The following is a 15291-nucleotide window of genomic DNA, read 5'->3' on the forward strand; positions in this document are numbered from 1 at the left end:
CTAAACTATGAGTGACATGAGTAAGACAAATTATTTGACATGAGTAAGATAATACAAATTATTTGACATGAGTAAGACAATACAAATTATTTGAAAGAAGACTTGGTAAGTGGTACAACATTCCTGTGTTTCCAGCTAAAAAAGTGTCATGTAGATATCAGTTTCCCCCCAACTAAAGCTTTGATCCAATTTTATTTTACTTGGTATTATTAATATTTATTTATTTGGCTGTACTGGGTCTTAATTGTGGCATGTGGGATCTAGCTCCCCAACCAGGGACAAAGCCTGGCCCCCCTGCAAGAGGAGCATGGAGTCTTAGCCACTGGACCACCAGGGAAGTCCCTCATTCAATTTTAATCAAATCAAGATAGGAAGTTTTTGAAATTTGACTACAGGATTCTACATGTGTGTGTGCTAAGTCACTTCAGTCGTGTCCAACTCTGTGACCCCACAGAGAGCAGCCTGCCAGGCTCCTCTGCCCATGGGATTCTCCAGGCAAGAATACTGGAGTGGGTCCATTTCCTTCTCCAGGGGAAATCTTCCCAAACCTGGGGCTGAACCCACATCTCTTAGTTCTCCCGCATTGGGGCGGGTTATTTACCACTAGTGCCACCTGGGGATTCTACAGTTCATCTGAAAGAAGAGACAGGGAATATATAAATACATACTCTGGGGAAAAAGGCAAAAAGGGTCTAACTCAACTTAGAAAGCTAAAAATTTAACACAGAGATTCCTGACATACACATGTGTAAATCGGGTAGTGGATAGAGTAGTGAGTCCAAAAGTGAAAATGAAAGGTGCGTCCAGCTCTTTGCAATGCCATGGACTGTATAGTCCATGGAATTCTCCAGGCCAGAATACTGGAGTGGGTAACCTTTTCCTTCTCCAGGGGATCTTCCCAGCCCAGGGATCGAACCCAGGTCTCCCACATTGCAGGTGGATTCTTTACCAGCTGAGCCACAGGGGAAGCCCAAGAATACTGCAGTGGGTAGCCCATCCTTTCTCCAGCGGATCTTCCTGACCCAGGAATTGAACCAGGGTCTCCTGCATTGCAGGCGGATTCTTTACCAACTGAGCTATCAGGGAAGCGGGAGTCCAAAAGTAAACTCTGTTACAGATGCAGATTTCTTAGACAATTAAAGAGCACTGATGAATTACAAGGCTGGTGACAAGGGCTAGTGAATAAATGGGTCAATGAAACATACCATGGGCATATCACTGGCAACACCAGGAGGAGGTGCCTGCTGGGGGCCCACAGACACCAGAACATCAGGGATGCAGTGGATGACTAACTTGGACATGATGACTGTGCCCCCAGGGCTGTGCCAAAGCCTCTGTCCCCACCTGGGAGCGCTGACCTGGTCACAGTTTAATAACAAGTTAATGCTACCACAGGCACTGAAGAGAGTAGGCACTTATTTTCCAAACACTGGAATCACCTAGGAAGCCTTAGCACTGCTCAGTGCCTAGGCGCACCCATTCCCAAGTACAAAGGAATCTCAGCGATGGAGAGGAGCCCAGGTGTGAGTGTTTGCTGAGGGCTCCAGGTGTTTCCAGTGAGCACCAATGGCTGAGAACCACGGGCGCAGGGTGAAGAACAGCGGGCGGAGCAGAGGTGGTTGTGAGCAGAGAGACACACTCTACAGTGCATCTTGGTGCCACCATGAATGCTAGTTCTTTCCCTTTTCCCAGTGACACCAATAGGATACACGATGGATGATCAGGAGAAAGTCTGGGGCTGGGGAGGTCCTCATGTCTCGGACCCAAAACCCCACCCCATACCATCTGAGGCTGCTGCTCCTCCCCTCCCTCCCCACCCTATCTCTGGGCTGAGCTCTGCTGAAATCTGGAGAAGGGCCTGGTGTTCTGGTGGAAGTTAGGGTGGGCTCAGACCTGGCTCTGGTAAAGCAGACAGGGTGGGCACCTTTTCTCTCTCTCCCTCCCTCCCTGGTCCTCAGGAACCAGGAGCTACGGGGAACATGGGCACCGCATGCTGCTCATCTGGCCACACGGTGTGGTGAGAACCCCACCAGAGCACTATTCAAGGGCCTCGTGGCCATTGGCAGGAGGGACCTGGCTGGTAAGTGTCTCCTTCTTGCCTACTTCCTGCTCAGGGCAGCTCTGGGCCCCAGCAAGGCCCTGCTGGAATGCAGCAAGGCCCTCCAAGGCTGCTCAGACCACAGTGCCATAGCACTGGCTCTGAACCTTCCAGATTGCTGGTCGTAGCCCTTCCTCCTCCTGGAACCCAGGCAGAGTCTCAGGCAACTGACAGTCCCTCTGGGCCCCAGGCTCCCCGTCTGTGCAAAGAGGGTGTCCCAGCTGGTCCCTGTGACCTTCACAGCCCCAAGGTCACTGAAGCTACAATCTCTTCCTATCCAGCTGTCTATACTGCTTTGACCCCATGTCCCACCCCACCCCCACCCCTCGCCCAGTTTGGGGTAAGGCGAGAACAGCCTACAGGGGTGTTTTTCACAAACATTAAGACCTATGGGCCAAAACTGGTTTAAGATGAGCTGAACTACTAAGATCTGATCAAATAAAATTTCTAAGGGCATCACAACCTATTTGAGTCTGTCAATCCCAAAAGTTTTTTGGGGGGTTTGGGATTCAAGGCACCATGTGGAACCATCAGACAAGCAGCAAAACAGGTTCTAGTAATGATCCCTCATTAATCACAAAATCAGCTCATGATGAAAAGGCTTCAACTCTGTAATGTCTGTTGGCCCGGTGCATTTTATATATATACAGGGCAACCACAGGATGGGGTACTAGGCCTTCATCCATGGTAATGGAGGAGCATGGCAACAGGAAAAGCGCTCACATACTGTCGAGGGCCAAAGGGAAAGTCCCCTGCATGCTGGGTCTTCACCAGCTGCCACATGCAACGTGGGAAACCAGTCATTTCAGAGGGGAAGAATTAGAGATGACGGTTCTTTTTCCAACATGTTCTTAAATATTATTGTTGTATCTTCTTTTAACACAAGCTCTGGCAGACAATTAAAACATCAAACCAGCCTTGTGAGGCAGCAGTTAGGCAACAAGAGGCAGGGGCAATAGGATTCTTGTCTTCTGCAGAAAGCTTCAGGAAGAAAACAAATGAGGACCCTAGGTGCACAGCCATGTAACTGGAAGGAACATGCGATCGCAGAGTGAGGGCCGCTGAACAGGGGAAGACCACTCCCTAAGGGCTAAAAATAATCACTGTTAAGAAACCTCCAGCTGCTTCTACTTAAACCCACAGTCATGCAGGACCAGCAGGCAAATGTCTGTCATCTTTTTCACAGGATTGGTTCACAGGCCAGTCTGAGGTTTTGTAGGTAGTCTCTTCCCACAGGTATAGTCCTTGGCCGCTCTTAGCTCAATTTCATCTCCTGCATCTCATTGGAGCCTTGCAACAGCCCCCTGAGATGCAAGGGATGTCTTTTCGAGAAGACGCTGGGCTCAGGGTGGATAAGCAGCTAATCAAGAGGTCTGGAGTCAAATTCACCATCTGTCTCCCCTATCTGATGAAAGTCTCCATCCATCCCTTATGAAAGGACTGCCCTTAATTCAGTCCCTGGCTTTTATGAAAGGTGTGCTTACTACACAGCTGTTTCCATGCATGGCTTGTATATTTTGATGGTTCCCAGAGGCACACAGTCTCATTTTCCCCTCTTTTTTTAAAAGAATTTTTAAAAGTTGTCAACTCTTAGATTTGAAATCATTTCAGACTTATAAAAATGTTGCAGATATAGTACAGAGAATTTCCAAATCTCTTCACTCAGCTTCCCCAAATATTAACCAACCAGGAAATTAACACTGAAAGGATATTATTAACTCACCTTCACACCTTATTGAAATTTTGTCATTTGGGCTTTTCATGTCATTTTACTGGACCCAGATCTGGTCCAAGATTATACCTTGCATTTGGTTGTCATCGTTCCCATTTTGGGCCATACAAAGGGTCACCTCTCTGGACCAGCACTATATAATAGAACTTTCCTCCATGGAGGGAATGTTTCAGATCTGCGCTGTCCAATATGGTTGCCACTTGAAATGTGGCTAGTGGAACGAAGAACTGAGCTTTTGATTTAATTTTAAATTTAAAGAACACCTGTGGCAAATAGCAACCATATTGGGCTGGTCTGAAGCCATTTAGGTGCCTTGACTGCACAGGTCATTGCATAGCTCAGCCGCACCAGATGGAAAGCATGGTTCTGGGGAAATATGACTCTGGAAATTCCACATGTGAAGAGGATCTGTGCTTGGGTTGCCTGAAAGTGCTGCCTGAAAGCTGTTTCTGTCTACGCCCATATTTTAGAAAAACTTCCCACAAAGGTACCCACTGGACCTGAGTCCTGGGAAGGAGATAGAATAAGAACTGCTACAGCTGAAAGGGGTTCCAGTTCTCACACATGGCTGGTGGGAGTTCACAGTGGTACAGTCCTCTGAAAGGCAGTTTGTCATTTTTCACCAAAATTACAAATACATTTACCCTTTGACTAAGCAATCCCACATCTATGAATTTATCCTACAGAGAAACTTGCAAACATACTAACACGAATGCCAAGTGAGCACAGCGGAAACTATGCCCTGAGAAGGGTGTATGGAAACTCTGTACTATCTGTTCAGTTTTTTAAAAACTGTTTTTAAAAACCTAGTCTATTTTTTAAAATAACTGAAACTAAAACATACAAAAAGAAAAAAAGGTTTTGAAACCAACTCATCAGGCTGATGATCTGAGAGGTGTGTTTTGCCCGAGGCCCCACAGTTTGCAGTGGGATTCGGCCCTCTGCACAGCACACAGCCTCCCTCCCCTGTGGCACCCGTCATCACACATGCTGTGTTGAGATAGAGAACACTCCTCCACCATCTATTCCATATGAGAAAGGCATTTCATAGGACTTGGATCACTTACCTGGATGAATTTTTATTTTTTGGGGACAAAAAAGCAAGCCCTTAAATAAAGTTTAAATGTTGATCTCTCGAATTCAATACTTTCATTTGTTTGGGAGATCAATGGGAAATTTTCAGACAATTTGTTGTGGGTTGGTTCTTTTCCTTTAGAAAAGATTAACAAGAATGATTTATAGAGTTCCCATGAGTGATTTGTTGCCTACTCAATCTGTGGGATTCCCTGGTGGCTCAGAGGGTGAAGCGTCTGCCCGCAATGCCGGAGACCCAGGTTCAATCCCTGGGTCAGGAAAATCCCCTGGAGAAGGAAATGGCAACCCACTCCAGTATTCTTGCCTGGGAAATCCCATGGACAGAGGAAGCTAGTGGGCTACAGTCCATGGGGTTACAAAGAGTCAGACACGACTGAGCGAATTCACTTTTCACTTTCAATCAATCTGTAAACAATTAAAAAAAATTTTTTTAATGTTTTTCTAAACCTATGAAAATAGTTATATCAATAATTTTAATTGAATCATAGTTTATTTATAGCATGGTCTTAGCCTAAAGTGTACATCTTTTTATTCAGTTTTTTTCTGATTATATGCTATTATAGGTATTTATTAGACACTAAATAAATAATAGATAAATAAATAATAAATAAATATTAGATACTAAATAAATTAGGTGTTTATTAGATACTAAATTAGATACTGTATACAGTAAATCTTTGTTGCTTATCTATTTTATGTATAGTAGTTTATATCTGTTAGGGCTTCCCTGAAAGCTCAGTTGGTAAAGAATCTGCCTGCAATGCAGGAGATCCCGGTTAGATTCCTGGGTCAGGAAGATCCCCTGGAGAAGGGATAGGCTACCCACTCCAGTATTCTTAGGCTTCCTTTATGGCTCAGTTAGTAAAGAATCTGCCCACAATGCAGGAGACCTGGGTTCAATACCTGGGTTGGGAAGATCCCCTGGAGAAGGGAAAGGCTACCCACTTCAGTATTCTGGCCTGGAGAATTCTATGAACTGTATAGTCCATGGAGTCACAAAAGTCAGACTGACTGAGCAACTTTCACTTATATCTATTAATGCCATAATCTTAATTTGCCCTTCCCTTCCGCCTTCACCCCTCTGGTAACCACAGGTTTATTTTCTATGTCTGTGAGTCTATTTCTGTTTTGTAAACAAGTTCATTTGTACTGTTTTTCAGATTCCCCATTTAAGTGATATTCAGTTCAGTCGCTTAGTCGTTTCTGACTCTTTGCAACCCCATGAATCGCTGCATGCCAGGCCTCCCTGTCCATTACCAACTCCCGGAGTTTACCCAAATTCATGTCCATCGAGTTGGTGATGCCATCCAGCCATCTCATCCTCTGTCGTCCCCTTCTCCTCCTGCCCCCAATCCCTCCCAGAATCAGTCTTTTCCAATGAGTCAACTCTTCACATGAGGTGGCCAAAGTATTGGAGTTTCATTATGTTGCTGCAGATGGCAATATTTCATTCTTTTTTATGGCTGAATAATGTTCCATAGTATATACATTTATATACCCCGACTTCTTAAGCTACTCATCTGTTAATGGGCACTTGAGTTACTTCCATGTTCTGGCTATTGTAAATAGTGCTGCTGTGAACATTGGGGTTCAGTTCAGTTCAGACGCTCAGTCGCGTCCGACTCTTTGCGACCCCATGAACCACAACACACCAGGCCTCCCTGTCCATCACCAACTCCCGGAGTTTACCCAAACTCATGTCCATTGAATTGGTGATGCCATCTAACCATCTCATCCTCTGTTGTCCCCTTCTCCTCCTGCCTTCAATCTTTCCCAGCATCAGGGTCTTTTCAAATGAGTCAGCTCTTCACATCAGGTGGCCAAAATATTGGAGTTTCAGCTTCAACATCAGTCCTTCCAATGAACACTCAGGACTGATCTCCTTTAGGATGGACTGTTTGGATCTCCTTGCAGTCCAAGGGACTCTCAAAGTCTTCTCCAACACCACAGTTCAAAAGCATCAATTCTTCTGCACTCAGCTTTCTTTATAGTCCAACTCTCGCATCCATACATGACTACTGGAAAAACCATAGCCTTGACTAGACAGACCTTTGTTGGCAAAGTAATGTCTCTGCTTTTTTAATATGCTCTCTAGATTGGTCATAACTTTCCTTCCAAGGAGTAAGCATCTTTTAATTTCATGGCTGCAATCACCATCTGCAGTGATTTTGGAGCCCCCCAAAATAAAGTCAGCCACTGTTTCCACTGTTTCCCCATCTATTTGCCGTGAAGTGATGGGACCGGATGCCATGATCTTAGTTTTCTGAATGTTGAGCTTTAAGCCAACTTTTTCACTCTCCTCTTTCACTTTCATCAAGAGGCCCTTTAGTTCTTCACTTTTTGCCATAAGGGTGGTGTCATCTACATATCTGAGATTATTGATATTTCTCCCAGCAATCTTGATTCCAGCTTGTGCTTCTTCCAGCCCAGCGTTTCTCATGATGTACTCTCCATATAAGTTAAATAAGCAGGGTGACAATATACAGCCTTGACATACTCCTTTTCCTATTTGGAACCAGTCTGTTGTTCCATGTCCAGTTCTAACTGTTGCTTCCTGACCTGCATACCGGTTTCTCAAGAGGCAGGTCAAGTGGTCTGGTATTCCCACCTCTTTTTGAATTTTCCACAGTTTATTGTGATGCCACACAGTCAAAGGCTTTGGCATAGTCAATAAAGCAGAAATAGATGTTTTTCTGGAACTCTCTTGCTTTTTCAGTGATGCAGAGAATGTTGGCAATTTGGTTCCTCTGCCTTTTCTAAAACCAGCTTGAACATCTGGAAGTTCACAGTTCACATATTGCTGAAGCCTGGCTTGGAGAATTTGGGGGACACATTGGGGTTCATGTGTCTTCAAATTAGAGTTTTCAACTTTTTTGTATACACACCCAGGAGTGGAATTGCTGGATCACATAGCAGCTTTATTTTTAGTTTTTTAAGGAAACTCCATACTGTTTTCCATAGTGGCTGAACAATTTACATTCCCCCCAACAGTATACTGGGGTTCCCTTTTCTCCACATCCTTTCCAACATTTATTATTTGTAGACTTTTTGATGATAGCTATTATAACAGGTGTAAAGCAATATCTCCGGAGAAGGCAATGGCACCCTACTCCAGTACTCTTGCCTGGAAAATCCCATGGACGGAGGAGCCTGGTAGGCTACAGTCCACGGGGTTGCTAAGAGTCGGACACGGCTGAGCAACTTCAGTTTCACTTTTCACTTTCATGCATTGGAGAAGGAAATGGTAACCCACTCCAGTATTCTTGTCTGGAGAATGCCAGGGATGGGGGAGCCTGGTGGATTTGCATTTCTCTAATCATTATGTTGAGCATCTGTTCATGTGCTTGTTGGTCATCTGCATGTCTTCTTTAGAAAAATGTCTATTCAGGTCTTCTGCCCATTTTTCAATTGTGTTTTTTGATATTGAGCTGTATGAGCTCTGTTCTTCTTTGTCAAGATTGTTTTGGCTTTTGGGGGTCTTTTTGTGTTTCCATATAGATTTTAAAATCATTCTAGTTCCATGAAAAATGCCCTGGTATTTTGATAGGGTTTGCATTGAATCTGTAGATTGCTTGCAGAGTTTGGTCATTTTAACAGTATTAATTCTTCTAATACATGAATATAGTCTGTCTTTCCATCTGTTTGTGTCATCTTCAGGTTCTTTCATCCATATCTTATAGTTTTATGAGTATAGTTCCTTTACCCTCTTAGGTAGGTTTATTCCTATTTACTCTGTTTGATGTGATGGTAAATGATATTGTTTCCTTAATATCCTTTCTAATAGTTTGTTCTTACTGTATAGAAATGCAACAGATTTCTGAATATTAATTTTGCATCCTCAAATTTTAGCAAATTCATTGATGAGCCCTGGTAGTTTCCTGGTGGCATCTTTAGGATTTTCAATGTATAGTATCATGTTTTCTACAAACAGTGTCAGTTTTACTTCTTCCTTTCCGATTTGGATTATTGTTATTTTCTTTTCTAGTCTGACTGCTATGGCTAGGACTTCGAATTCTATATTGAATAAAAGTGATGAGAGTGGGCATGCCTGTGTTATTCCTGATCTTAGAGGAAATACTTTCAGCTTCTCACTGTTGAGCATGATATTAGTAGTGGGCTTGTCATATATGGCCTTTATTATGTTGAGGTATGTTTCCCTCTCTACCCACTTTCTGGAGAGTTTTTTTAAATCATAGATGGATATTGCATTTTTATCAAAAACTTTTTCTGAATCTATTGAGATGACCTATGGTTTTTAGTCTTCAATTTGTTAATGTGCTGTCTCACGTTGATTTGTGAGTAGTGAAAAATTTTTGCAGCCCTGGGATAAATCCCACTTGATCATGTTGTATGATTCTTTATATGTATCATTGGAATTGGTTTGCTAATATTTTGTTGAGGATTTTCGTATTTATATTCACCAGTGATACTGTCCTATAATTTTCCTTTTTTGTGTGTGGCATCTTTGTCTGGTTTTGATATCAGGGTGAGGTTGGGTCACAGGATGAGTTTGGAAGTGTTCTTCCCTCTGTGATTTTTTTGGAATAGTTTCAGAAGGATAGGTGTTAACTCTTCTCAAAATCTTTGGTAGAATTCTCCTGTGAAGCCACCTGATCCTGGAATTTATTTGTTGGGGTTTTTAAAAAATTCCTGATTGAATTTCAGTATGGATAATTTATCTGTTCATATTTTCTGTTTATTCTTGGTTCAGTCTTGGGACATTGTATATTTCTAGAAATTTGTCCATTTTTTCCAGGTTGTTCATTTTATTAGCATTCAGTTATTTGTATGATCATTTGTATGTCTGTGGTATCTGTTGCAACTTCTCCTTTTCATTTCTGATTTTATTGCTGTGGGTCTTGTCTCTTTTTTTCTAGATTAGTTTGGGTAAAAGTTTATCAGGGCTTCCCAGGTGGCACAGTGGTAAAGACCCCACCTGCCAATGCAAGAGACACAAGAGATTGAGTTGGATCCCTGGGTTGGGAAGATCCTCAGGAGTAGAAAATGGCAACCCACTGCAGTATTCTTGCCTGGAAAGCTCCATGAACAAAGGAGCCTGGTGGGCTACAGTCCATAGGGTTGCAAAGAGTTGGACACAACTGAGCACACACACACACACACACACACACACACACACACACACACACACACAGAGGTTTATCAATATTATCCCTTTCAAAGAACCAGGTCTTAATTTCATTGATTTTTGGGTCTCTATTTCATTTATTTCTGCTCTGATCTTTACAATTCCTTTCCTTTGATTGACTTTGGGTTTTGTTTGCTGTTCCTTTAGGTGTAAAGTCAGGCTGAGATTTCCCTTATTTCCTGAGGTAAGCTTGTATTGCTGTCAACTTAGAGTTGCTTTTGCTCCATCCCATAGACTTCTGGATAGTTGTGCTTTCATTTTGTCTCTAGGTATTTTATTTCCTCTTTGATTTATTCTGTGATCTATTGATTGTTTAGTAGCATTTTGTTTAGCCTCCACATTTTCTTTTTTGGCAAGTTTTTTTTTTCCTTGATTTCTAGTGTCATAGCATTGTAGTCAGAGAAGATGCTTGATACGATTTCAGTATCCTTAGGTTTACCAAGGATTGTTTTCTGGTCTAGCACATGATCTACCCTCAAGAATGTTCCATTTACACTTGAAAAGAATGTGTATTCTGTTTTTGTATGGGATATTCTGTACATATACCTACTAAGTTCATTTTGCCTAACATGTCAACCAATGTTTCCTAATTGATTCTCTGGATGTTCTATCCATTGATGTAAGTGTGGTAAGGTCTCCTATTATTATTCTGTTACTATCAATTTCTCCCTTTATGTCCATTTATATTTGTTTTATGTATTTAGGTGCTCCTATATTGGGTGCATTGTTATATCTTTTTCTTGAATTGATTCCTTGATCATTATGTAATGTCCTTCTTTATTTCTTGTAAGAGTCTTTATTTTAGTCTATTTTGTCTGATATGACTATTGCTACCTTGGCTTTCTTTTGATTTTCATTTGCAGGAATATCTTTTTCCATCCCCTCACTTTCTGTCTGTGTGTGTTGTTGGGTCTGAAGTAAGTCTCTTATAGGCAGCATATATATGGGTCTTTTTTTTTTTAATCCATTCAGCTACTCTGCCTTTTGATTGGAGTATTAAGTCCATTTACATTTCAAGTAATTACCGACACACATGTTCTTATGCCATTTTGGTAACTGTTCTGGGTTGTTTATATAGTTCTTTCTTGTTCCTTTCTTTTGTCCTCTTGTGATTTGATGACTAGTGTTATGTTCTGAATTCCTTTTTCTTGTGTATCTATTATAGATTTTTAAAAAAATATGTATTTTTGGCTGTGTTGGGTCTTTGGCTTTTCCTGAGCTGCAGGGAGCAGGGGCTACTCTCTAGTTAGGGCTGCAGGCTTCTCATTCAATGGCTTCTCTTGTTGCGCGCACTGGCTCTAGGGCATGCCGGCTTCAGGAGGTGCAGCATGTGGGCTCAGCAGTTGCAGCTCCTGGGCTCTAGAGCACAGGCTCAGTAGTTGTGGCACACCAGCTTAGCTGCTCCATGGCATGTGGGATCTTCCCAGATCAGGGATCAAACCTGTGTCTCCTGCATTGGCAGGTGGATTCCTTACCACTGAGCTACCAGGGAAGCCCTATTATAGATTTCATATGTGACTACCATGAGGATTTTATATAGCAATTATTATACATATATATACACACACATATATATATATGTATGTATGTATATACACACACACATACACACACACATATATATGATTGTTATAAGGTGAAAGGGTTAGTCACTCAGATGTATCTGACTCTTTGCAACCCCAGGGACTGTGGCTCACCAGGCTTCCCTGTCTATGGAATTCTCCAGGCAAGAATACTAGAGTGGGTAGCCATTCCCTTCTCCAGGGGATCAGATTCTTTATAACCTGAGCCACCAGGAAAGCCCTGTTTTAAGTTGCTGATCTCTTAATTTCAGTGCCTTTTTTTTTTTTTGATAGACTATTTTATTTATTTTTTTTTCAATTTTAATTTAAAAAAAATTATACATGTGTTCCCCATCCTGAACCCTCCTCCCTCCTCCCTCCCCATACCCTCCCTCTGGGTCATCCCAGTGCACCAGCCCCAAGCATCCAGCATCATGCATTGAACCTGGACTGGCATCTCGTTTCATACATGACATTTCACATGTTTCAATGCCATTCTCCCAAATCTTCCCACCCTCTCCCTCTCCCACAGAGTCCATAAGCCTGTTCTATACATCAGTGTCTCTTTTGCTGTCTCGTATACAGGGTTATCGTTACCATCTTTCTAAATTTCAGTGCCTTTTAACAACTCTGCATTTGTACTCTCCTCTCATTTTTTTTTTATTCAATTTTAATTAAAAAAAAAATTATACATGTGTTCCCCATCCTGAACCCTCCTCCCTCCTCCCTCCCCATACCATCCCTCTGGGTCGTCCCAGTGCACCAGCCCCAAGCATCTAGCATCGTGCATTGAACCTGGACTGGCATCTCATTTCATACATGATATTTCACATGTTTCAATGCCATTCTCCCAAATCTTCCCACCCTCTCCCTCTCCCACAGAGTCCATAAGCCTGTTCTATACATCAGTGTCTCTTTTGCTGTCTCGTATACAGGGTTATCGTTACCATCTTTCTAAATTCCATATATATGCGTTAGTATACTGTATTGGTGTTTTTCCTTCTGGCTTACTTCACTCTGTATAATAGGCTCCAGTTTCATCCACCTCATTAGAACTGATTCAAATGTATTCTTTTTAATGGCTGAGTAATACTCCATTGTGTATATGTACCACAGCTTTCTTATCCATTCATCTGCTGATGGACATCTAGGTTGTTTCCATGTCCTGGCTATTATAAACAGTGCTGCGATGAACATTGGGGTACATGTGTCTCTTTCCCTTCTGGTTTCCTCAGTGTGTATGCCCAGCAGTGGGATTGCTGGATCATAAGGCAGTTCTATTTCCAGTTTTTAAGGAATCTCCACACTGTTCTCCATAGTGGCTGTACTAGTTTGCATTCCCACCAACAGTGTAAGGGTTCCCTTTTCTCCACACCCTCTCCAGCATTTATTATTTGTAGACTTTTTGGATCGCAGCCATTCTGACTGGTGTGAAATGGTATCTCATAGTGGTTTTGATTTGCATTTCTCTGATAATGAGTGATGTTGAGCATCTTTTCATGTGTTTGTTAGCCATCTGTATGTCTTCTTTGGAGAAATGTCTATTTAGATCTTTGGCCCATTTTTTGATTGGGTCATTTATTTTTCTAGAGTTGAGCTGTAGGAGTTGCTTGTATATTTTTGAGATTAGTTGTTTGTCGGTTGCTTCATTTGCTATTATTTTCTCCCATTCTGAAGGCTGTCTTTTCACCTTGCTAATAGTTTCCTTTGATGTACAGAAGCTTTTAAGTTTAATTAGGTCCCATTTGTTTATTGTTTTTGATATCATGTTTATATCTAATTTTTCTGTGTATCCCTTTACAGCTTTATTGTGGATGTAGATGATTTTACTACTTTTGTGATTTAACCTTCCTACTAGCTTTCTGTGAGGATGAGTTCCTACTTCTACCATTTGCCTTTACTGATGAGATTTTTCCTTTCATAATTTTTGTGTTTCTTGTTGTGGTCTTTTCTTTTTTGCTTAGAGAAGTTCCTTTAACACTTCTTGTAAAGGTGGTTTGGTGGTATAAACTCTTCTTGCTTTTATTTTTCTGTAAGGCTTTTATCTCTCCATCAAATCTAAATGACAGCATTGCTGGGTAGAGTATTCTTGGTTGTGGTAGGTTTTCCCTTTTCATCACTTTTAAGTATATTATGCCACTCTCTTCTGGCCTGTGGAGTTTCTGCTGAAAAGTTAGCTGATAGCTTTATAGGACTTCCTTTTATTTTTCACTTGCTGCTTTTAACACATTACGGACCAGAGACATATTATAGCCCCCGGTATAAGTTTCTGCAAAAATCCTCCAGTCAGTAATGGGTTAATATTCTAATTTCTGCCATTTTGACTACAATGTGTCTTAGTGTGTTTCTCTTTGGGTTAATCCTGTAAGGACTCTGCAATTCCTAGATTGGTTGGTTGTTTCATTTCCTAGGTTAGGGACTTTTTCAGCTTTTATGCCTTCAAGTATGTTCTCAGCTCTCTTTTCTCCTTCTTGAACCTCTATAATGTGAATATTAGTGAACTCGATGTTGCTGCAGAGGTCTCTTTGTCTTTTCATTATTTTTCTGTTTGGCTTCAGTGATTTCCACTTCTTCATCTTCCAGCTCATTGATCCATTCCTCTGTAGCATTAACTCTACTGTTGATTTCTTCTAGTATATTTTTCAACTCTTGGCCTGAGGCATCCCAGCAGTGATGCATGCAGGCTGTTGAGCCACAGCCAGGCTAGAGGGAGGATTCCATGATGGCACTTGCCAGTGCCAGTGTCCACATGGTAGAATGAGCTCCCAAGATTGGCTGCCAGCAGTGTCTATACCCTTAGCGTGAGCTGCAGTTGCCTCCTGACTCTCCAGGAAACTTTAAAATGCAGGTAGGTCTGACCCAGGCTCCTATCAAATTACTGCTCCTGCCCTGAAACCCAGAACATGTGATGTTTTGTGTGCACCCTTTGAGAGAGGAGTGTCTACCTCCCCAGCTCTCTGGGACTCCTGAAAGTAAGCCCTGATTGCTTTTCAAAGCCAAATGCTCTGGGGGCTCATCTTGCCAGTGCAGGACCTTTGGGCTGGGGAGCCTGACTTGGGGCTCGGAACCCTCTTTGGGAGAACCTCTGCAATTATAATTCTCCTGTATGTGGGTCCCCAACCTGGGGGTATGGGACTTGGCTATATTGTAACTGTGCCCCTCCTACCCATCTGGTTGTGATTTCTTCTTAATATCTTTTGTCATGGAGGATCTTTTTGGTCGGTTCTGGTCCTTCCAAAGTGTGAACTTTGGAAGCTAAGTAGAACACGTCAACTGTAAAAAGATAATTTATGAGAGAATCACAAATAGGAACACTGACTGGATATTAGTATGAAAGAATTATTGCTGAATTTTTTAAAGTGTGATAATGGCATTATCTCTTGGAGGTACATAGAAAAATATTTACAGATGAAATAAGATATCAGAAATTGCCTTAAAATAACCCAGTGATACGAGTATGTGTAGAAAAAGTGAGGGTGGAGTAAGAGATGATGCAACACCATCAATGAGGTGATAATTTTTGAAGCTGATGGGGATTTAGTTCATTATACTATTTTCTCTATGTGTGTTTAAATTTTTCCACTGAGGTGGTGAAAAGCAGGTATGAAAAGTACCTTGCCAGAGCAGCCGCTCAGTAAATGACTGTTTTTGTAATCTA

The 15291-nt window shown here is 41.9% G+C and overlaps 1 protein-coding gene across 1 annotated transcript in view; it reads left to right on the plus strand.

Moving 5' to 3' along the window:
• ANKDD1A (ankyrin repeat and death domain containing 1A) overlaps window positions 1–2226 on the plus strand; it is a 55452-nt gene extending 53226 nt beyond the window's left edge. Inside the window, 2 exon segments of the mRNA XM_070378482.1 lie at window positions 1959–2012; window positions 2015–2226. Of these exon segments, the coding sequence (XP_070234583.1) occupies window positions 1959–2012; window positions 2015–2226 (266 nt within the window).
• The last annotated feature ends 13065 nt before the right edge of the window (window positions 2227–15291 follow it).

The sequence above is a fragment of the Bos mutus genome, chromosome 10 (assembly GCF_027580195.1).
Source record: "Bos mutus isolate GX-2022 chromosome 10, NWIPB_WYAK_1.1, whole genome shotgun sequence".
NCBI classification, from domain to species: domain Eukaryota; kingdom Metazoa; phylum Chordata; class Mammalia; order Artiodactyla; family Bovidae; genus Bos; species Bos mutus.